Below are 25,222 nucleotides of genomic sequence, written 5' to 3' on the forward strand. Positions count from 1 at the left end.
TTTGTCAAACCAATTTTCTAACCCTGTGTTTTCCAAATCTTAACTGTATTCAACAAAGTGATCTACCACAGAATAAGAAATTTATACGATACCTCCACTGGTTCCTGCACGTCTCTTCCTCCCAACAACCACCTCAGCATCTCTCAGCACTGGAGCAAAAAGGGGAACAAAACATGTTAAAGCTGTTAAGAACTGATGGCAGTAATCATCCATAAAGTTTAATTCATCCAAAATATGTCAATAATAGTGAGAAGGGAATCGATCATCAGCCATAAATATTTGTTAACAAAATCAGACTGATGCCCTATAGCAAATTTCTGAATTATGCTGCACCACAAACTATGGTCCCTCCAAAAAGGTATAAATTGCTAATTTAATTCAATGCTTGATTATGGCTTGAAAGATCACCAACTCAGAAAAGAAACATTATTGCAGAAACAAGGCAGTGTGGAAATGCAACCGGGGGTGACTCAACTGATTTTCAATCTCTGCAGTGAGGCACCCTAGAGCTCACTTTTTAAATGAATGTTCCAGCATTGATGCCACGTACATTGCATCAAAGAAAAGTGCTATTGTGGTCGAGCTCCACATGATTTTTCATTCATTCATTGTAATTGTCAGAAAATTTTAGCCATAGTGCTCATGGCTGCAAAATATGTGCTTATGTGGACTCAGTCGGCAAGGTTATGCTGTGGATGAGATGGACCAGCATGTAGAAATAGGGAAACCATCACTTTACATCCAATATCTATTTACCACCTGCAACCATGTGAGTAGAAATTTACTGCTTAACTCAGTCTCAAAGTATTATCAAAACTTGGCTGCACAGAATGGATGGCACCAATGCACTATATTACCAGCTCCCAGTAGTTCTCTTTTATTTGATGAATTAGAATAATTTCTATTAAAAGAATGGACAACCAGTACATTTCTCATCAGAACCGTTTTGTTTAACATGAATATCTACATGTAGATTTTATTAAGAACAGCTGTAGTCCTTATGCATTGGAGAGAGATTATTTCCAGCAGAAAATTTAGAACCATCCCTCGGGAGAAATTGGGTTAGCATTAAGAGAGCCGACTGTATTCTAGGACTAGTTTAGGAAGCCATCAAGTACAGGACCATGCAGAAACTTAATACAGTAAAACATCTCTAAACCCTTCGTAGGAGTATGATTAGAAAAAGAAAATCAGACATTAGGATATATTAGGACAGGCAACCAAAAGCTTGGTCAAATAGATCAATTTTAAGGAACATGTAAAGGAAGAAGTTGGAGAAATGGAGAGTACTAGAGAAGGAATTCCACTGCTTAGAGCCTGAACAGCTGAATATACAGCCAGCAATACAGGGGAGGAGGAAATCAGGAACGCAAAAAGAGCTCAAAACTGGCTTCTTGGCAGTTTTCTGGGTTGGAGGAGATTAGAGATCAGGTGGAGAAAGGCCATGAATGAAGGGATTTGAACACAAGGAGAAGACTTCAAATCTGAGATGTTGCTGAGCAGAAGCCAATGTAGGTCAACAAGCGCAGGAGTGAAGATGTGCGAGTTAGAAAACGGCAGCAGAGTTTTGGATGAGCTTATGTTTATAGGCTGGAAGGTCAGAGGTCAACCAAGAGTGCACTGGAATATCCAAATCAGAAGGTAACAAAGGCATGGTTGAGGGTTTCAACAAAGACAGGGCTTTGACAGGCCAGATGGCATCTATGAAATTCCTAAGAAGATATATAAGATCACAAAACAATTTAAGTGGAACCTTTACAGTGAGGCAAAGTTTTTGGATAACAACATGTGAATACATTCTCATTACTAGTGGATATCCTGTGCCTACAAAAAGTCAAGTCAAAGTAAATTACCCTCAGTGCATTTAAGGCTGCTGCATAAGACAAAGGTGCACAGCATTATGGGTAATGTATTAGTGTGGATAGAGGATTGGTTAACAAACAAAAAGCAAAGAGTGAGGGTAAATGGCTGTTCTTCTGGATGCCAATCAGTGACCAGTGGTGTGCCTCAAGGATCAGTATTGGGACCACAATTGCTTACAATTTACATTGATGATTTGGAGTTGGGGACCAAGTGTAGCGTCTCAAAGTTCGTAAATGACACTAAGATGAGTGGTGGAACAAAGTGTGCAGAGGACACTGAACGTCTGTAAAGAGACATAGATAGTCTAAGTGAGTGAGTAAGGATCTTGTAAATGGAGTACAATGTTGGTAAATGTGAGATCATCCATTTTGGTAGGAATAATAGCAAAATGGACTATTACTTAAATGGTTAAGAAAATGCAGCACGTTGCTGTGCAGAGAACCTGAGTATCCTTGTGCTTGAATTGCAAAAAGTTGGTTTGCAAGTGCAGCAGGTAATTAAGTCAGATGGAATATTGTCCTTCATTGCTAGAAAGATGAAATTTAAAGACAGGGAGGTTATGTTTTAGCTGTATAAGGTGCTGGTAAGACCACACTGGAATAACGTATACAGTTTTGGTCTCCTTACTTGAGAAAGGATGTACAGGTACTGGAGGGGGTGCAGAGGAGATTCACTGAGTTGATTCCGGAGTTGAAAGGGTTGGCTTATGAGGAGTGACTGAGTAGACTGGGCTATACTCATCGGAATTTAGAAAAATGAGGGCGGAATTTTACAGAAATATTGTGAAGGTAATGTGGATTAGGGATAGAAGCAGGGAGGTTGTTTCCACTGGCGGATGAAACCAGAACTAGGGGGCACAGCCTCAAAATAAGGGGGAGCAGATTTGGGACAGAGATGAGGAGAAATTTCTTCACCGAAAGGGTTGTGAATCTGTGGAATTCCCTGCCTAGTGAAGCAGTTGAAGTTACCTTGTTGAACGGTTTTTGAACAATAAAGGAATTAATGGTTATGGTGAGCAGGCAAGTAAGCAATGTGGAGTCCACAAAAAGATCAGCCATGATCCTACTGAATGGCGGAGGAGGCTCGAGGGGCCTACTCCTGCTCCTAGCTCTTATGTTCTTATTAGTGATGCTAAAGTATAGAGGACTAGGTGCTCCAGTTAATGGGAAAATTAGACAGCTACAGTCTTGACAGTAGGCAGCTTTATACTGGGAAAAAGTTTTTGAGATGCTACCCAGAGGCATAATAGATTTCTAATGCACAAGGAATGTGTTGACAAATTAAATTATAAAGATTCCAGATAGGTATGGGGTAGAATACTAATAGTTATGGAAAATTTCAGCCAAAATGTTCCACTTTATCAATATGATACATATGGCCAACCTCTGCTCATGTCGGTTTTTATGCTCCACTTAAGCCCCCTCCCATCTGTTCTCAGTCAAATCTACCAACATAACCATCTACTTAATTCACTTCATCGCTTACTCCAATTCAGCGTCGCAGGGAGTCGGAGTCTATCCTGACAAGACACTGGGTGCTTAGCAAGATACACCAAGAACAGGCGCCAGTCCATCACAGGGAACACACACACACACACACACACACACACACACACGCAAACTGAGGGGCAATTTCCCATGAAAAATGCATCATTTACTCCAACCAATCTCTATGATATTGAGTTTCACATTCTCTCACTCTTTGGGAAAAGAGGTTTTCTTTCAGAATTCCCATAAACAGCAATGCCATAATGAGCAGATAATCTGTTTTTGTAATGTTGATTGAGGGATGATTTCCCCACTTGCCTTCAGAATAGTGATACAACATCTTTTCTACTTCCACTTGAAAGGGTCTTGGTTTACTATCTCAACTGAAAGGCAGCACCTCTGAGATTGCAGCAATCCCTCAGTTCTGCACTGGAGTACAGATATTGTGCTCAAGACTTGGAGTGGGATTTGAATTCAGAAGCTTCTGACTTAGAGGCAAGAATGCTACCAACTGTGTCACCAGTGAAACCTAAATTCAACAATCTACTTCCTGCAATTCAAATCTGTTTAAACTAAATGATCTGATCCACTCGACTCTCACTTTGCTGCATTATTTCCATTACATAATTCAAGTTATTGAATTTCCATCTTGGTGCAAAAATAAATCATCAGGAATGGATATATTACTGTTCAATGTTCTCATGCCAAACAAGAAATCTAGTTATGCCTTTATACTACATTGGAATTCAAATGTGTTTGGAAGTGTAGCTAACAGCTAGATAAATAACTGTTCAATGCTCTGGGCACCTTAATGTTTAAATAGAAGAAATAAAACTACTTAAGTATGTTTGAAAATAACAACAGAGCATAAATGATTCAAAATTTATATACATTCTTATAAAAAATATATTGTATGCATAGACTTTAAGAACTCTCAGCCTGTTGTGATCCAAGAATTTGAGACTTTGATACTGATTGTTTGCTCTCGGTGTCCCCGTATACTAATCTACAATATTGACTTCTATTTTTTGAGAGATAATGGGCCCATTTTGCAATCTTAGGCCTGGAAGTTTCAATTCCTATTCGTTCTGGATCAGTAACTAACAAAAAATTCTCTCAGTTCCAGATTTGCACTGAGAGTTCTAACAAGCCAGCCACAATGCCAGACCTCATTTTTACTTCTTGTTCAAGTAGGCATCAAAAAAGCACAAAAGCATCAGAGCCAAACAGTAGGTCAGCAGGCCAGATAAAACAGGCTTACCTGCTTGAAAAGAATGTATTAAACCTCACAAGATCTTATGGAAGAAAACGAAAGGAAAGGAATTGCTATCTGCTGTATCATTACAACTGAACTGCTGAAAAATAAACTGAACTAAATAAGGTTCCTATTCACATACTCGCTAGGAAAAATGTGCTGTTAGGAATGTAAGCTGAACTAGATGTCCAAATTGAAAGCACACGGAATAGGGTCACAGAGCTCTCCCATTATTTCAGCAAGCTTATCAAGTGGATAGCTGAAACATACAGGCAGGGAAGGTCTCAGGTTTTGTTCTGCAGTGAATTAGGTGATCTTAGCTAACGCAGCACACAGACTTCAAGGTCATTGATCCGAAAAGTTAACGCTGTCCTCTCGCCCCAGTTCTTGCCTGACCAACTGAGCGTTCACAGCATTTTCTACAATTTATTTCAGATTTCCAACTTTGAAAGTGTTTTGCTTTTGAGATATTTGCACCTAATTGACTCAAATATTATTTGGGAAACAATGGCAACTGAACAAATTCCTTTCATTTAATTAATCTTGAGTTACCCCTATTTACAGAAATTTCCTCACAGGAAGCCATTGGGAACACAGGTCAGATTTTGTGGCCTAAAGGTTCTGGCCAAAATAAATAGTGCGCCTTGGTTTTAATGAGCCGAGGTGATAACAAAACTAGTTTTTAAATCTAAATCAAGGTACGGATTATAGGAAATTCTGCACTCTGCCTTAAATGTTCTCACTCTGTTCATTTAATGAATAAAATTACAGACATTGCAATGACCAACAGTTATAATTTTGTCTCAATATAGTATGGATACAGAAAGTAATTTAGTCCATCTTAATAATAACATATGCATGTAGCCTCTTTTAATGCAAGGAATTCTGAAGCACTTCATAGGAGCATTATAAAACAAAATTTGACACTGAGCCACATAAGCAGATATTAACACAGATGACTAATAGCTTGGTCAAACAGGTTGGTTCTAAGGCAGTCTTAAAGAAATGGAATTCAAGGCTGAATGGTTGAGGTTTAGTTTTAACGCACTCACCCACAGCGATCCTACCACCAGTTCTTCCCACCACTACAACCAATTGCATTTTTTATAATTGTCAGTGTTTTTGTCTCTACTACTCTATATGGACATTTATTCTACACATTAAATACTGAGAAGAATTCCTTGATACCAGGCTTCGTGTTGCTCTTCACCATGTCCTCTGATTGCACTTTAACAACACATCAAGTAATATCCTCGGTTACTTCTTATCCACTTCTTTAAACTCACTTCCCAAACATCTCCTTTCTGAACTAAAATGTCCAATTCTCTTCAATCTTTTCTCATAGCGTTGACATTGGGGATCAGCCTAGTAATTGCCTCCAACTCATGAAAGTCATACAGTCCAACATATAGTCTAACCAGAACACAACAAGATTGATCATTACTTCATCTATTTTCTATTCTACTGTTTTCAGTTATCTTTCAACATCCTGGTAAAATGGTTTATTGTTTCTCCTCATTCTTTGGGCATGATTAATATCTTTCAACTTCACCCTCAGCCATTTCACTAACAAGAATTTGTGTTACATGGAAACTTGGAAACTTATCATCCTTCCTCCATCATTGTTGGGTCTAACTTGAGAACTTATTCCATAACTGCATTGCAGTTTTCTACACCACATTGACTGCAGCATTTCAAAGCAGTATTTGTTGCCATCCCTTTTTGCCTCTTGAAGGCAAAAAGGGATGGCAACAAATACAATAATGGCCTTGACAGCAACACTTACATCCAATGAATGAATAAATCAAACCTATTGCAAACGAAAAATCCCTTAGCAGAAACATCAGACAGAATATAATGAGCGGAAGAACAAAAAAAAAGGTGATTAAACTATTTCTTGCAGGGGTGGGGGGGGGGCATTTTTAAACAAACATATCAAAGAAAATGAAAGAGGCAGATAGACAAACAGGTTTATTAGCAGAATATCAAAGCTTTGGGCCTGGACAGCTGAAGACACAGCTGGAAATTGTGGTGTCAAGGGAGGAAGGGTGGCACAAGAGGCAGAGTTGTAGGAATACATTTCTCAGAGGATTGCAAAGTTGCACGCAGTTACAGAGGTAAGGAGGGGCAAAGCCATGCTGGGATTTGATTATGGGACTGAAAACGTTTAAATATCCCTTTGATCACCCTTTTAACATGTTTCTGCATTTTCATCCTTGTGATTTCCATCACTTTTCACCCTGCAGCATTTATACAAGTCATTTTCCCTCTTCATTTCACTTTTAATTTGTTTGTTAATCCATTTAAGATCACAAACAATTACTAGGTCGAAGTAAGCATTTCCTCTTGTGGCTTTCTTAACATAGTGGGTGATCAAATATTCACAAGGGAAAATGAGCATTATGCCCTCTTCACACAAATACATCCCAACTAAAATCAATATTGTGTTATAGCTAAACCACTTGGGTCTTCGGATTGATTGAAATTTCCCATTGAAATAATTTTCCTATGTTCACATACTTTATTGATCAATGTTTTTCTTAGGCTGACCCAAAGTCTATAGCATTCCCTTCCTGTTAGCTTTTGCAGCATCAGATTTTGTTAATCAGCATCGCTCATTTTGTTGCTTTCTGCCTTCTTTAGGATCGATTTATTTTACCTTCCAAGACGTCCCTAATATCTAGTCGCACTGGGTCTGTTCCAGTCCACTCTGCATTTTTAAACAATTTTATACTCACCAATTTATACCAATCATTAAATCCTACAGTACAGAAGGAGACCATTCGGCCCATCAAGTCTGCACTAACCACAATCCCACCCAGGTCCTACCCCATAGCCCCATGCATTTACCCTAGCTAGTCCCCCTGACACTAAGGGGCAATTTTAGCAACCCACACGTCCCTGGACTGTGGGAGGAAACCGGAGCACCCAGAGGAAACTCACACAGCAGGGAGAATGTGCAAACGCCACACAGACAGTGACCCAAACTAGGAATCAAACACAGGTCCCTGGCGCTGTGATGCAGCAGTGCTAATCACTGTGCCACATGTAACCATTCTATGATTCAAGCACAGAAGGAGGCCATTTGTGCCATCCTATCTAAACTAGCTCTCTACAAGAGCAATTCATTCACTGCCACTGCCTCACCTGCTCCCCATGGTTTTGCAAATTTCAGCTCTTCAGGTAATTTTTCTTTTGAAAACTATGATTGAATCTACCTCAATTACATTCTGAAGCAGTGCATTTCAGATCCTAATAACCACTCATTACACAAAAACGATTTTCCTCAAATCGTCATTGCTTCTTTTACCAAACATCAAATCAGGGTCCTCCCGTTCTCCATCCTTTACCAGTGGGAAGTTTGCCCCAAATCTACTCTGTCCCGACCTTCATGATTTTGAATACCTCTAACAAATCTCTTCTCAACTTTCTACCTTCCAAAACAGAACCGCCTCAGCTTCTTCAATTCATCTATTTAACTGAAGCTCTTCAATTATTTCTGCATCCTAATGCCTTTGCACCCTTCCTAAAGTGTGATGCCAGAACTGGACACAATACTCCAGTTGAGGCTGAACCAGTATTTCGTACAAGTTTCTCATAACTCAGATGCTTGGTCCCTCAGGGGATCAAAGGTTTTGGGGAGCAGACAAGAAAGTAAAGTTGAAGACTAAGACCACCCATTATTACACAGAACAGCAAAGCAGGCTCAATGGGCCCTCTGGACTTCTCCTGCTCCTATTCCCTATGTTTTGTTGCCTCAGATCCCAACTAACCACCTTCTTTACTAACCACCTTCAGTGATTTATGCATATATAACCTCAGGTTCCTCTGCTCCCACACCCCATTAGAGTTGTACCCTTTAGTTTTGGTAGGAAGAATGCAGAGCGTCTATACAAAATAATTACTTTAGATTTCTCTGCATTAAATTTCATCTACTACTAGTTGACTTATTCCATGATCCACATCCTTTTGAAGTTTTAACACAAACTTCCTCACAATTCACAGCACATCCAAGTTTTGTATCATTGGCAACTTTTGAAATTATTCACTGTACAACACAGTCTAGATTATTAATGATGGGATGGCATGATGGCACAGTGACCAGCACTATTACCTCACAGCACCAGGGACCTGTGTTCAATTCTAGCCTCAGGTCACTATGTGGATTTTGCACATTCTCCCCATGTCTGCATGGGTTTCCTCCAGGTGCTCCAGTTCCTCACATAGTCCAAAGATGTGCATGCGAGTGAGGTTGATTGGCCATGCTAAATTAACCTTAGTGTCAGGAGGATTAGCAGAGTAAATATGAAGGGTTACAGCAGTTGGGCTTGGATGGAATTGTGATCGGTGCAGACACAACAGGCTGAATGGCCTCCTTCTGTACCGCAGGATTCTATAATGTAGAGTTATGCTGTAAAGGCAATTAGAGAGAAGCAACAAATGGTTGTCTTGCCAGTGATGCACACATCTCATGAATGAATAAATAAACCTTCCACCAATCTAAAAACAACTATTTACCACTATTACTCTGTTTTCTGTTGTGCAGTCAATTTCACACCCATGCTAACACTGTCCCTTTTATTCCAGAGCACTAGCTTTATAACAAATCTGAAGTGCAAATTCATTAAATGCCTTTTGGAAGTCCATACACCACATCGACCATAATAACCTCATCCACCTTCTGTTATTTCATCAAAAATTTTAACCAAGTTATTGAAATTGATTTACCCTTAATTAATCTATGCTAGCTTTCCTTAATTAACCCATATTTAGTGGCTGTTAATTTTATCCCAAATTATCATTTGTAAGTTTTCCCCACCATCGAGGTTAAATTGACTGATTTGTATTTGCTGGGCTTATTCTTACTGTCCATTGCAAGCCTAACTTCACTAGTCAATATAGGTGTTGGGATGCCAACAGCTCCATGAATATGACATTGTCCTTATCAGTGACCTCATAAATAAGGCCCAAGCCATCTGCTCACTGTGCAAGCTTGATGCCAAGATATGGTGTGTCAAAGCTATCCAGTGGGATAATGGCTAAGCTGATGAGATCATTGATCACTGTATATTGTGCAAATTCACAAACAGATCTCATGCTTTTGGACCCAAAAATACCCAGTCTACTTCAAATTATCCTGGAAGGATAATGTGTCTCAAAAATTTGAGCAACAGGTGAATCTAACTGCTTCATGCTGCTACTATGCAGCAGCAACATGAATGGAATTCTCCACCAACAGGATTCTGGTGTCAAGCCAAAAAGACATTCTATCACACAAATGGGTATTGTGGTACAAGAATTTCAGCATCAGTGTGATGGCAGGTCTGTAGGCCGACCATCCCAAAAACGAGATTGTATCAAACGGCACATCCCTTCGACTTGCATACTGATCAGACTCAGCCAGCCAATGTTTGCAAAACTCAGAAGTGTCTAACACTAGATCTGATTCTGCAATTACCAGCACTAACTGAACAATCCTGAATTCTTTGACAATTACATAGACAATCAATTTAAGATTATCTGTCAGGCTCGCAATGTGGCTCACTAATGCTTGCTGAGAACTATACACATACGTGTATGTATATACACATACACACATATCCATATCGTCCTGCGTTACACCTTTTTCAATCAAGTAAAAGCATAAAGGAGACATTGGTTCCCTAGCACATTCCTCACGGCAAAGCTTTGATCAGAGTCAACTTGCCTTTTTTGAATTTAAAAAAAAACTTGGTGCATTCTCCACGGCATGCTTTGACCACAGCTCTCTTGCCAATCAGCATCCTTTCCATAAACAATATAAATTAGTTTTCCCTTTGAAATTTAGTATTCTTGCATTTGTCCTGTACAAGATAAAAAAGCTTCAACAGCAATATCCCCTTTTATGCTAGCTGCCAGTCTCCTCGCATACCCTTGTTTTCCTAATTCTCCTTTGAACTTCCTACATGCACCCTTTTTCTACTTCATCTTAGTCTCTCTTTCATCATCTGCTGCCTCTGGATTTGTCTGCCCTATCTTCCACTCTACTGAGAACTGTACCCAAACTCTCTTTTCTTTGAAGGCAACCCATTGTTCAGTTATCGTTTTGTCTTCCAGTCTTTGATTCAAATTTCACTGGGCCAGATCTATTCTTATCCCATTGCATTTCTCAGTTAATTATTCTTATACAGATCCCTCCTTGTACTTTTCATTAATCAACCTAAATCCTTAAGATATAGTGATCACTGCCCCCTACAAATACTTGATCCACACGGCCCACCTCATTCCCAAGAACCAGGTCCAGCAATGCTTTCTTTCTTGTTGGAATGGAAACATACTGATGTGAGAAAATTCTTCTGAACACACTCTAGGAATGTTTGTCTCTCTGTCTTTTTACATCTTTTTAACCCAGCCTGTATTAGGATAATTAGAATTCCCCACTATAACCACTCTATCGCTGTTACACTTTTCTGCAGTTTTCTTGAAAACTTGCTCGTCTACACCATTCCCGCTAATGTTTAGCCTACAAAATACATCAAGCGAAGTAATGGTATTTTTATTTTTTCTTAGCTCTAGCCAAATAGATTCTGTCCCCATCTGGAGGAGCCTTTCTTCTTAATCAATACTGCCACCCCTTCTCCTTTCACTCCTTCCAACTTTCCTGAAATGTATACATCATGGAATGTATAACACACATTCCTGTCCTTCTTTGAACTAAGTCTCTGTTGTTGTCACATCATATTCCCAAATGACTATCTGTATCTGCAGTTCACTAATTTTATTTACCATATTACACACATTCACATACATGCATAATAACACTAATTTAGATTTGATTACATTCCTTCTTACTCTGACCCAACCTAATACTTTACTACTTCCTACTCTTGTACTTTCCATCACTCCCACCTCAACGTTCCTTTCCAATATTAGCTCCTGGTTTCCATATTCATTTGTTTAAACATTCCCATGTAGAGCGATTTGCTGAAGCGACTGGAAAATTGGCCCCCAGTCAAGTCTAGGTGCAATCTGTCTTTGCTATACATATCCCACCTCCCCAAACCCTGTCAAAAGGTCTGACGACTCTAAAGCTCTCCTCCTTGCACCATCCCTTCAGCCACACATCTATCTGCTCAATCTTATTTCTATACTCACTTGCACATGGTACAATAAGTAACTCAGAGGTGACTTGTTTCGCGGTCCTGTTTGTTAGTTTCCTTCCTAGCTAGACTCTGTTCACAATTGCATCTGCTCCCTAACAATCAAATTCCCTATCATTACTTACTTTCCAATCTTTCTCATGCACCCACTAGCTGAGTTAGCAGTGGTGTTATGGACTTGCTTCTGGCTGCATTCTCCAGGCAAATCATTGCTCTCAGAATTGAATATTGGTTAGACAATGAGATGCACTCACAGGATGCCTGTAGTACCTACCTTATCCTTCTTAACCACCTGTTCCCTCTATTTCTCTGGACCTTTAAATGACTACTTCTATAAAAAGGCTATCCATAAAACCACAAAACCTAGAGGTGGAGCTGAATACACTTCCTGCACATCTGGCTATTCAGGATGAGATGTGTCCTGAGGTCCCCACATAGAGGACCACTCCACAGATCGAAGGTGCCACACATGATTATATTAACTAGAAAAATAAAGACATGGCTACTACCCACAAGTGAGTTGTTTCATTTCTATAATGATGATCACTATTTTCCAGATATAAACTTAAATGTTTTACTTACCTACCAGCAACAAAATTTAGATTACAATTTACTGCAAAATATAACAATCCTCTGGTTTTCATTAAGCAATACGGCACTGATTGTAATTTTATGCTAAATTATTAAAATAATTAGATCCCCTAAATCTGGCAATATTTCCCATATAGTTTCCTGAACAGCGTTGCAATTCCAGTATCCAATTCTAATCTTTATCTAAAGTTTTTTTAAAGCTTATTTATTAGTGTCACAAGTTACTATTTACTTATTTATGTCACTCGATTTTCAAGTTTATTGATGACATCTCTGTACTGCAACAGATCTCAATGATGAGACAGAGTACAGGAATGAGATAGGGAATCTGGTGAACTGGTGCAGCGATAATAATCTCTCCCTCAATGTCAACAAAATAAAGATGATCATCATCTTCAGGAAGCGCAGTGGAGAACATGCCCTGTCTACATCAAGAGGGACGAAGTAGAAATGTCCGAGAGTTTCAAGTTTTTAGATGTCCAGATCACCAACAACCTGTCCTGGTCCCCCCATGTCAACACTATAATTAAGAAAGTCCACCAATGCCTCTACTTGCTCAGAAAACTAAGGAAATTTGGCATGTCAGCTATGACTCTCATCAACTTTTGCAGATGCTTCATAGAAAGCATTCTTTCTGGTTGTATCACAGCTTGGTATGGTTCCTGCTCTGCCCAAAACTGCAAGAAACTACAAGAGGTCGTGAATGTAGCCCAATCACACAAACCAGTCTCCCATCCATTGATTCTGTTTACACTTCCCACTGCCTTGGCAAAGCAGCCAGCATAATTAAGGACCCATGCACTCCAGCCACACTCTCTTCCACCTTCTTCCATCAAGAAAAAGATACAAAAGTCTGCGATCACATACCAACCAACTCAAGAACAGCTTCTTCCCTGCTGCTGTCAGACTTTTGAATGGATCTACCTTGCATTAAGTTGATCCTTCTCTACACTCTAGCTATGACTGTAACACTACATTCTGCACTCTCTCGTTCCCTTCTCTATAAGCAGTATGCTTTGTCCATATAGCACATAAGAAACAGTACTTTTCACTGTACACTAATATGTGACAATAATAAATCAAATCAAAACAAGTAGACTTACATTAACACTGCAGTGAAGTTACAATGAAAATCCCCCAGTTGCCACACTCCCACACCTCTTCCGAAGAATTTAGCATGGCCAACGCACCTATCCAGTACCTCTTTCGGACAGTGGGAGGAAACCCATGCTGACACAAGAACGGGAAGACTCCACACAGACAATGACCCAAGAGGGTAATTGAACCTGGGGTCCTCGCACTGAGAGGCAGCAGTGCTAACCACTGTTTTTTTTAAGCTTAAAGTTCATTGATTTATTAGTATCACAAGTGGGCTTACATTAACACTGCAATGAAGTTACTGTGAAAATCCCCTGGCCGTCACACTCTGGCAGCTGTTTGGGTACACTGAGGGAGAATTTTGCACGGCCAATCCACCTAGCCACTGTGCCCACCTGTAAACATATTTCATCCCTGCAAAAGTGGAATTATTAACAAAAACGCACACAGCTCATTCTCAAAAATCCATCAAACGAGCTACACACTGGTTTAAAGGGAATCTAACCGATTGCAGAGAGACACTCACTCACCTGACGGTGTGTTCCAGCAAAGGGGAGGGGGGAGGGGAAATGTCTGCCAGCAGCAGGGATTTGGGGGTACGGTGGGGGTGGGGGGTGGGGGGATGGTGAGGGACGAATGGAACAGGGATTGGGGTCGTAGATTTTGGTAAATTCGGGGTGGTTGGGACTGCCACAGTGTCCCGGCTCCTCTCACCCAGAAGCAGCAGGCTTATATCCCCCACACCCCAACCAAACAGCTGCTGGGCCTGGGGAAGGCCACGGTCCGGGGAGGAGATGAGCTGACACACACACACACACAAACCAGCACACAGCCAAGCCCGCGGAGGATCACAGAAGCGTCACGAAGCCAACCGGCACCAAAACAAAACCACAAACTGCTACCCCGCATGCGCCCGCAGCTCCGGAACTGACGTACGGGCGACAGCGGGCGTGGAAAGGGGCGGGCCGATGGGAGTGCGCACGCAGCCTGTGATGTCACAATGCGCTGTGGGGGTCAGCTACAGCCGGAGGCTGCTGAGCTGTTCAGCTGGGGCTAGAATCAGAGGACACCCATCTAATAACACTCAGTGTGTGTTTCTATATTCCCTGTTTGTGATCAGAGCCGCCCCCCCCCCCCCCCCTCACTCACCTGACGAAGTGGCAGAGTCCCGAAAGCTTGTGAAGTTTGCTACTAAATAAACTTATTGGATTTTAACCTGGTGTTGTGAGACTTCTTACTGTGTTTACCTCAGTCCAACGCTGGCATCTCCACATCGTGGGGTCAGCTACAGCAGGAGGCAACTCAGCCCCTCCAGCTGGGGCCAGAATAAGAGGACACCCATATAGTAGCCACAACAAATATGGTTTCCCCACCAGGTTTCCTTGGGTGCTATGGTTTCCTCCCACAGCCCAAAGATGTGCAGGATAGATTGATTGGCACTTAGTGTCAGGGATAATTAGCAGGGTAAGTACGTGGGGTCATGGCAATAGGGCCTGGGTGAGATTGCTGTTGGTACAGGCTAGATGGGCCACAATTTTTTTTGTGCAGCAGGTGATCAGAATGTGGAGTATGATGCCCAAGGGTATGGCAGAGGCAGACTCAATCATGACTTTCAAGTAAGAATTGGATAGTGCCCAGAGAGTTGTAGGGGTCTAGTAATAATGGTCCCAATCTAGTAATCCAGAGGTCCAGGCTAATGATCTGGGAATACAAGTTGAACTCCACCATGGCAGCTGGTGCAAGTTAAATTCAAGCAATTCCTCAGGATAATGTCCAAGACCCTACCATCTTCAGCTGTTTAATCAATTACTCTCACTCTGTCATGTGGGGGTATTTACTGATGATTGCATAATGTTCAGCACCATTCACAACTCCTCAAATACTGAAGTAGACTATGCCAACGTGCAGCAAGACTTGAACAACATTCAGGGTTGGCTGATAAATGGCAAGTAACATTCACGCCACACAACTGCCATGTAATGACCATCTACAACAAGAGAGAATCCAACTATCGCCCCTTGACATTCAGTGGTATTATCATCGCTGAATTGCCCAGTATAAATATGTAGGTTCTCATTGATCAGAAACAGAACTGGACAAGTTATAGAAATATAACTACAAAAGCAGGTCAAAGGCTGAGAGTTCTGTAGTGTCAATTCCTGACTCTGCAAACCTAATCCTTCATTTAGAAGACACAAGTCAGAACTGTGATGGAATACTTTCCACTGCCTGGATGAGTGTAGCTCCAATAACACTCAAGAAGATTGACACCATCCAGAGCAAAATAGCCTGCTTGATTGCCCCGCCCCCATCCGCAAACATTCACTCCCTCCAATTCACAGTGGCAGCAGCGTGTACTATCTATAAGATTTGCCAAAGTCCCTAAGACAGCACCTTCCAAGCCCATGACCACTACTTTCTAGAAAAAGGACAAGATCAGCTGATATGTGGGAACATCACCACCTGGATGGTCCCCTTTAAACCAATCACCATTATGACTTGGAAATATGTCACTGTTCCTTCACTGTCAGGAAGTCAGGAAGTCAGAGTTTTGGACCTCCCTCCCTAACACACTATGGGTGAACCTACACCATACAGAGCCTTCAGAGCCACCAGAGTTTACAGTGTGGGAGCATGAAGAGAAGCTATTGCAAGTGATATTCTGGCTACGATTCAAGAGAAGAGAATGGACTCTGTTGACAGCAGTCCCATCTTGTTGCAGAGGCATTGGAGGGGGGCAGTAGCTGTAGAGAGGCACAACAATGGCTGTTAGCTGAACTGTCTTTCCTCACCTCATCCCAGGCCTCATCCTACTACTCAAATAAAGCAGAAGGAACGTGTGCAATTGGGTCGCAAGTTGTGGTGAGCTATGCTCATTGCTTCTTCCAATGATAAGTGGGTTTCTCACTTGCCTATGGACCAATTAAATAGCCAATTGATAGCCATTCATATGCCTCCTTGCATTTAACCAGCACTTGGGTGGGGGAGCATGGAGGTGCTTACATCACATGGTGTAACTGCCAGGTAAATCTTGGTGACGTTACTGGGGGTTGGGCAAGGAACTTTTCTGTTCAGGCACCTTCTGACCAATGGTGCTGCCCTCACTCCCCACAGGCTGCCCCCACCCTGGCTTGTTCACCCCACCATCCCAATCATAATCTCAACCCCCATATCAGGGCCTACCAGGCTGGCCCTAGTGAAACCACCTCTTGCCACACCCCACCCTCTTGTTTTTTTGACTCTAGAGATACTCTTCATTGGGAACTGACTGCAGAATCAGCAATGGCCACCACTCTTGGTGGCGCTGTTGGGACTGGAGAGCTGCCAGCTATCTGAGCCTCCAATAACCGTTAAATCACCTCAGGGTTCTTCATGGGGAGGTGAGCTGGTCCCTGGCTTCTCAATCAAGAAGTGGGGGTGGAGTGGCTTGGGGTCACCACCTCCACGTAGGATTCACCCTACATTTAAAAGCTTGATGGTTGTGAAAAGCACAATACAAATGGAAGTCCTTCCTTCTTTTTCTTTGTAAAAGGATCTACAGTGGCTCCCCCATGCTGAAAACCATGCTAAATGTAGCTTCATAATTAATCTTAGCAGCACTCCATTAGAGGCTGCTAAGGGATGTGGTGCTGCCAGCTTCCCTGGGTTCGTGACCATTAATGACCCATGCTGTTGACCTTACTGGAAAATGTTGAATCAGTAGGAGGTCACCTTAGGTACTGTCCAAACTGGTCTCAGCAGTAGGAGAGTATCTCAGCTCAATCATCCCAAAAGGTTTCTTGCCTACTGCATTCTTGGGCAAAGTGGGTAATCCTTCAGTAACTCTCATTTGATATATAGTACAGAAATTGCTATAAAATCCCAACAGGTTTGGTAGCATCTGTGAAGAGAGAAATAGACTTAACTCAAAATGTTAACTCTCTGTTCCTCTCTCCATAATGTGGAGATGCCAGCATTGGATGGGGGGTAAACACGGTAAGAAGTCTCACAACACCAGGTTAAAGTCCAACAGATTTATTTGGTAGCACAAGTCACTAGCTTTTGGAGCACTACCCCTTCATTAGGTGAGTGGGAGTTCTGTTCACAAACAGGGCATATAAAGACACAAACTCAATTTACAAAATAATGGTTGGAATGCAAGTCTTTACAGGTAATCAAGTCTTAAAGGTATACACAGTGTGAGTGGAGAGAGGGTTATGCACAAGTGAAAGAGATGTGTATTGTCTCCAGCCAGGACAGTTAGTGAGATTTTACAAGCCCAGGCAAGTCGTGGGGATTATAAATAGTATAACGTGAACCCAAGATCGCGGTTGAACATGTGCGGAACTTGGCTATCAGTCTCTGCTCAGTGACTCTGTGTTGTCGTGAAGGCCGCCTTGGAGAACGCTTACTGAAGATCAGAGGCCGAATGCCCGTGACCGCTGAAGCGTTCCCCAACAGGAAGAGAACAGTCTTGCCTGGTGATTGTCAAGCAGTGTATCTCTCTCCATAGACACTTCATTTACAAACCCAGTCAGGAACTGAGTCTGAAAGGCAGGTCACAAATGTTGGAAATCTGAAATAATAACAGAAAATGCTGGAAAATGTAGGGTGGGTCCATCAGCAAAAAAGTTTAAAGATTTAAAGCTTTTATTAGTGTCAAAAGTAGACATACATGAACAGCAGTTAAGTTACTGTGAAAATCCTCGAGTTGCCCGTACTCTGGCACCTGTTTGGGTACACTGAGGGGGAATTTAGCATGGCCAATGCACCTAACCAGCATGTCTTTCAGACTGTGGGAGGAAACTGAAGCACCCGGAGGAAACCCAAGCAGATACAGGGAGAACACGTAAACTCTTCACAGACAATGACCCAAGCCAGAAATTGAACCAGGGTCTCTAGCACTGTGAAACAGCAGTACTAGCCACTGTGCCACCCATTCCAAGTTAATGTTTCAGGTACAGTGCTAATCCAAACTGAAAGTGGAATTATCTGGTGGACAGAGTGGTGAAGGTGGCATTCGGCATACTTGGTTTCATCGGTCAGAACATTGAATGCAGGAATTGGAATGTCCTGTTGAAGTTGTACAAGATATTGGTAAAGCCACACTTGGAATACTGTGTGCAATTCTGGTCACCCTATTATAGAAAGGATATTATTAAACTAGAAAGAATGCGGAAAAGATTTACTAGGAACTGGGACTTGATGGATTGAGTTATAAGGAGAGGCTGGATACACTGGGACATTTTTCTCTGAAGCGTAGGAGGCTGAGGGGTGATCTTATAGAGGTCTATAAAATAATGAGGGGCATAGATCAGCTAAGTAGTCAATATCTTTTCCCAAAGGTAGGGGAGTCTAAAACTAGAGGGCATAGGTTTAAGGCGAGAGGAGAGATACAAAAGTGATTAGAGGAGCAATTTTTTCTCACAGAGGATGGTGAGTGTTTGGAACAAGCTGCCAGAGGTAGTAGTAGAGGCAGGTACAATTTTGTCTTTTAAAAAGCATTTAGATAGTTACATGGGTACGATGGGTACAAAGGGACATGGGCCAAATGTGGGCAATTGGGACTAACTTAGGGTTGTAAAAAAAGATGGATGGCATGGTCAAGTTGGGCCGAAGGGCCTGTTTCCATGCTGTAAACCTCTATGATTCTATCTGGTGTGTACTGCCTGAGGATGCAGGATGGAGAGAGGTTCAAGCATATTGAAGAGGGAATTGGACTATCATTTGAAAAGAGTGTGCAAATGTGCAGTAATATGGGTGGAGACAGTGGGCAGGGAGTGACGCTCCGTGAATTGTTCCTTCAGAGAGCCAGCATAGACAGAATGGATCAAATGGCCTCCTTCTGTTCTGTAATCATTCTTCATTATTTGATGACCTGCTCTGATATTTCCATAATTTTTAAAAATTTTATTTTACAGAATAAGTTCTCTGTCGAACATTTTAAATCCTTAGAAAATGTACAGAAAAGGGAGATTTTAGTGATAGTAATCTTAGCGAACAGTAATTACTATTTTAAATAATTCCATTCATACATGCCTCGAAAATCAGCTGCTCAAAGGATAGGGGCTAGAAATCAGCCTCCAAGCTGAAGTCTTGGAGTTCAAAAACATTTTATTCTCCTAACCCTTATGGACTTTGAAAACAGTGTTGTCAAATTGATACAAGCAATGTGGAACTGTGCAGTAATGTCTGCAACCTGAACTCATCGTCCAACTTAATTTAGTGTCCAGTCTGAGAGTGAGAGAGAAGCCAGGGACTGGGAGTGAATTGGACACACGCATACACACAGCAGCTGCTTGATTCAGGACAGACACACACACCCACACAGACATGTGCATGCATCCTTTGCCTCCTCCTCCTTCTTCCTTCCTCAAAACCTATCCAAACACTGAGCTGGGAGAGGGGGAGAGTCCAGGTTAAAAAGCAACCCAATTCTGACCTCCACTTTTGTATAAATTCCACAAAGGCCAGCTCAGAGTGTTATCCACCAGAGACAAATGCAAGGTCGATATTAGTGAATCCCAACTCCGCGATTGCGCATCCTCGATCTCCATTCCCTTCCCTGGTGACCAGGACTCGGGGCTTAGCCTGATTCAATATAGCCCTCCTTTTTAAGCAGAAAAGGCAAAATAAGGATTTATTAGTTAGCTCTGCTGTTTGATTCTTTTAATGACCTTTTCATTACTCATTTTTAAATTATCAATTTATTGCTTTGACATTTTTTGAGAATCGAGTTATGTTTTCTTCATACTTTTACTTTTTCTTTCAAAATTCGTGTTTTGTGCCAAACCAGACCTGAAGCAGCAGCTGCTGGGTTTCTTGCGGAAGTGACTCACAACGAAGTCCGATTACTATTCAGAGTGCTGGCAAAAGGGGTTTTGTTGATTTGATTTGATTTATTATTGTCATGTGTATTGGGACACAGTGAAAAGTATTGTTTCTTGCGCGCTATACAGGCATACCGTTCATGGAGTGTATAGAGGAGAAGGAAAGAATAGAATTAAATGTTGCAGTTACAGGTAGGATGAATATTATATGGAAACAGACAGAATGTTATAGAAACAGGCAGAGTCTCTGCTACTTTATCACAAGCAAGGAACTGTATATCTATTGCCCCACAAATAACTTTAGATTGATTGCTTTAATTAAATTAAATGCAACGTGAGAAATAAATACAAGTGTGTTCTATCATATTGTCAAAGTGCACTCCCAAACAATATACTGACCATAGTAGCTTTAAGCCAGATTTGAATTGGTCTTAATAACACCAGACCAGCCGAGCAAAACAACAGTGGAGCTAATTACCACTAGCTCATACTTTTATTGACATAAATTATTAACAGCATGGTAATCTACTCCACTCTTGTAAACACATATCCAATGAAACCGTATGGTCAACTGAAAATGATGAAGAAGGAGAAGCAATGTGTCAAACCTGAATCTTGGTGCCAATTTCAAGAGCAAAAATCTCTGAAGAATTTATTGCCAATCACCACTAGATGGAAGTATTTCATAACACAACTCAGTGAGTAACTGTGTAACTTTGTAACTACTTTTACAGTCCCACTTTCCACATATGCAGATGTTGTAAATAAAATTATTTAGATACAGGAGACAGAAACACAGGAACTTTGGAATATAATAACAGGGAACGTCCATTCAGCCCCTCAAACCTTTCTGCAATTGGACCAAAATTCCATTTAATTGTCTGTTCCATTTCCCTTTCTATTTTGGTTGTGAAAAATTCAATGGACACAGCAAAGGCATCCTTATGGGAAAGAGTTTGATATTTTCACTAGCCTTTCAGCAGAATTTAATGACTGCCTCCAGAGATGAATTTGGAGTTGGAGTAGTGCTGTTCCCATATATCTGTATTCCTTGTCCTGCTAGATGGTAAAAGTTGTGAGTTTGGAAGGTAATGTCAAAGGTGCTTTGACAGGTTGCTGCTGGTGGGAACAGTGTCACTTTGACAGTTTTATGCTATTAATTTGCCCAGTCCTACCAGATGGCTGGAACCATTTATCGTTAAAGGCAGAAACCCAGTTGCATCAGAGAGCTGGCTTTTTTTGTGTGTACATGTTCATCGGCATCTTCCTCTTCTTTGGGTAGCATCCTTGAATAGTCAAGGGTCGCTGAACCATGGTTTCTGTCATGATTTTGCTATGGGGCAGGCAGAGGAGGCAACACTTAAAGTCTAGCTCAGCCAGAACAGGGATCAAATTGTGTGCTGTTGGTGATTCCCTGACCAACATGCTAGTCACCTCACCAACTGCTCTCCCATCAGCACCTTAGTGAAAATGGAAACTTGGGAAGTAGAGATTTCTCAACCAGCATGTCCTTCCCCCACCACCACCACCCCCGCCCCATTACCCCATCAACAGAAACCAATTATCATCAGTATTCATGCAAGCAGCAAGACAATAAAACAAGCAAACATAAATTAAAACTTGAGCAATAGACTAAATATTGAAAAGAATATAAATTTTATTTACTACTGTCACAAGTAGGCTTATGTTAAAACACTGCAATGAAGTTACCTGAGGGTGCATTGGCCATGCAAAATTCTGCCTCAGTGAACAGGCGCTGGAGACTGGCAACTAGGGTAATTCCACAGTGACTTCATTGTAGTGATAATGTAAGCCATACTTGTGACTAATAAATAAACTTTACTTTAACTTCGTATTTTACTGTGAAAATCCACTAGTCACCAGATTCCGGCACCTGTTTGGGTACACTGATGGAGAATTTAGCACGGCCAATGCATCTAACCAGCATGTCTTTCGGACTGTGGGAGGAAACTAGAGCACCTCAACAAAACCCATACAGACATGGGGAGAACGTACAAACTCCACACAGATAGTGATCCAAGCCAGGAATTGAGCCCAGGTCCCTGGCACTGTGAGGCAGCAGTGCTAACCACTGTGCGGCAGCAGTGCTAACCACTGTGCCACCGTGCCAGTGGACCACATGGGTGGATGGCATTGAGATATTTATCCTTGTATGTGCAGAGCAAGAGATACCTGATAATAAGAACAACTGATTTTTATATTGTGTTCTTGTTAAATGTATTACTGATTTTCCACAATCCTGTCAAATTATGCATCTGACGATGTACAATTAAAAGCAGTACATAGAGGAGTATTATTATCTGTGAAGTGCAGAACTGTGGGATGTAGAAGGGTCATAAAATTGACTACCCCGTGCAACGTTCATGCATAAGCTTCATTATACCTAATTAGCCCTGTGTTATGTTTGTGCTCTTGATTCTGCTTTGCTTTGTTTTCCATGGAGTGGATGATAAGTGTGTATAGGCGTTGATTGGCTCAGCATTGGGATTCTGCAAATATACCTTTCCTAATGCAGTTAGTGTTAATGGGTAGGTTTGGGCAGGGGACACTGCCTTCAGATTTCTTGTTAGTGATGCGCACGGAGTGTGTGACCTTCAGTCAGAAGCCCTTAGCAGCAGAAGGTTAATTCAACTGAACTTCAGGAGGTTGTATGAGAACCCAAAGATGGATAAATATCAGTAATCCTTAGATCAAGTGAAAATAAACTTGATTTTTGGCGTGTGCTGATTTTTTGGAATGAAGGCAGGAGGATTGAAATGTCCTTATATTCAGAAAGTATCAACAATGAGATGACATTCGAAGCTATAACAACAACTTGCATCTATCATGGGGTAAAGTTCACTTCGGCAAGGGTGCAAAACATGGGATAGCAGAACAGCCTACCATCATTTGTGCAAGTCAATTGAAATTGTCAGGGTGCGAAATGCCTGACTAATCTGCTACTGGTTGCATTGTGTCTTAGTTGAAGCTTAATCTAAACACCCATCTTTAATATAAAAAGTGACCCAAACCATTTCATGCAGTCATAAGGAAGTTTAAAGTTTACTTATTAGTCACAAGTAGGCTTACATTCACACTGCAATGAAGTTACTGTGAAATTCCCCTAGTTGCCACATGCCTGTTTGGGTATACCAAGGGAGAATTTAGCATAACTGCTACACCTCACCAGCATGTCTTTCAACACCGTGGGAGGAAACCAGAGTACCCAGAGGAAAGCCACACAGACATGGGGAGAATGTGCAAACTCCACACAGACAGTGGCCCAAGCTGGGAACTGAATCCAGGTCCCTCGTGCTGTGAGGCAGCAGTGCTAACCACTGTGCCACCTTGCCGCTCTCATCAGTAATACATTTAACAGATGTGGAGCCAAAAAGGAAGAGTTAATCAAAACTGTGGTTTGAAGAATAAGTTTTGGGAAGGCTTTTAAAGAAAAGAGGCAAAGATTTTGGGAGTACATTCCAGACTGTAGCATCCTGAAGGCTGAAAGTGTTGCCACCACTGGTGGGACAAAAGAAGAAGTTGTATAAAAACCTGCAGCCAAATGAACCATGTTCAAATGAGAAATAGGATAGAGTGATGTAAGGACAGAACATACATGCTGTACTGTTCTATGTTCTATACAGTGAACACAAAGTAATAGGAACTGAAAGCAAGTCAACAAGGACTGGAATTTTGGGCAAATGGGACTTGGCTCAGGATAGGATAAGTATGCCTGGGTTTTAGATGGAGTTTATTGATGATGGAGCATGGGAGCACATAAAGGTTCGTTTTGGAACAATTTAGTTTACATATGAATATACAAACATATTAATTAGGATCAGTTGGCCCCTTGCACCTACTCCACCATTCAATAAGATCCACAGCTGGTCTGACTGTGGCCTCAACTTCACATTCTACCTACCCCTGATAACCTTTGACTATCTTGTTAGTTGAGAATCCATCTATCTCTGCCTTTAAAATATTCAGTGACGCTGCCTCCACCACTCTCGGGAGAGTTTCAAAGACTCATGATCCTCTGAGAAAAAAATAATTCTTCTCATCTCTGTCTTAAATGAAAGACCTCTTATTTTTAAATTGTGTCTGCTAGTTTTAAACCCTCCGACAAGGGGAAATATCCTTTCAGTATCCACCCTGTCACATCCCCTCAGGTTCTTCTATGTTTCAATAAGATCACCTCTCATCCTTCTAAACTCCAATGGATACAAGCCCAGCCTGTTCAAGCTTACCGCATAAGATGACCACTTTCCCATCCCAAATATCAGTCAAGCGAACCTTCTCTCATCTGCATTTAATGCAATTATGTCCTTTCTTAAATAAGGGGCAGGATTTTTTGCACAACCCGCCAAGCCCGCAGTTGGCCCAAGGTGGGATCTTCTGGTCCTGCTGTTGTCAATAGGGTTTCCCATTGAATGCAACCCTTGCTGCTGGGAAACCCACGGCAGTGAGTGTACCATTGGCAGTTCTGGAAATATCTGCTAGTTTTAGACCCTCCGACAAAGGGAAGTATCCTTTCAGCGACCAGCCTGTCACATCCCCTCGAGACTTGGACAACGAAGGAGACTAAAACTGTATTCAGTGCTCTAGATATGGTCTCATCAAAACCCTATAGCAAAACATCCCTACTCGTATAATCCATTCCCCTTACAATAAACAACAGCATTCCACTTGTTTTCCTAATCACTTGCTGGACCTGCATACTAACTTTTCCTGATTTACATGCCAGACATCCAGATCTCTTTGTACCTTCATGGAGAAGCGGTGGCCTCGTGGTATTATCACACGGCTATTAATCCAAGAACTCAGTTAATGTTCTGGGGACCTGGGTTTGAATCCCACCATGGCAGATGGTGAAATTTGAATTCAACATAAAAAATCTGGAATTAAGAATCTACTGATGACCATGAAACCATTGTTGATTGTCTGAAAAACCCATCTGGTTCACTATTGCCCTTGAGGGAA

At 41.5% G+C, this 25,222-nt stretch overlaps 1 protein-coding gene across 2 annotated transcripts in view; it reads right to left on the reverse strand.

Moving 5' to 3' along the window:
- wdr41 (WD repeat domain 41) overlaps positions 1 to 14,327 on the reverse strand; it is a 51,821-nt gene extending 37,494 nt beyond the window's left edge. For both annotated transcript variants that reach the window (XM_080189330.1, XM_080189329.1), the window contains exons 1-2: positions 13,964 to 14,327; positions 93 to 149 (exon numbers count right to left, since the gene is read on the reverse strand). In XM_080189330.1, coding sequence (XP_080045456.1) covers positions 93 to 140 — 48 coding nt within the window. In that variant the 5' untranslated portion in view covers positions 141 to 149; positions 13,964 to 14,327. The remainder of the gene's footprint in view (positions 1 to 92; positions 150 to 13,963) is intronic.
- Positions 14,328 to 25,222: the final 10,895 nt, after the last annotated feature.

This window comes from Carcharhinus amblyrhynchos, chromosome 5 (assembly GCF_965287045.1).
Source record: "Carcharhinus amblyrhynchos chromosome 5, sCarAmb.v2.hapA, whole genome shotgun sequence".
In the NCBI taxonomy this organism is placed as follows: domain Eukaryota; kingdom Metazoa; phylum Chordata; class Chondrichthyes; order Carcharhiniformes; family Carcharhinidae; genus Carcharhinus; species Carcharhinus amblyrhynchos.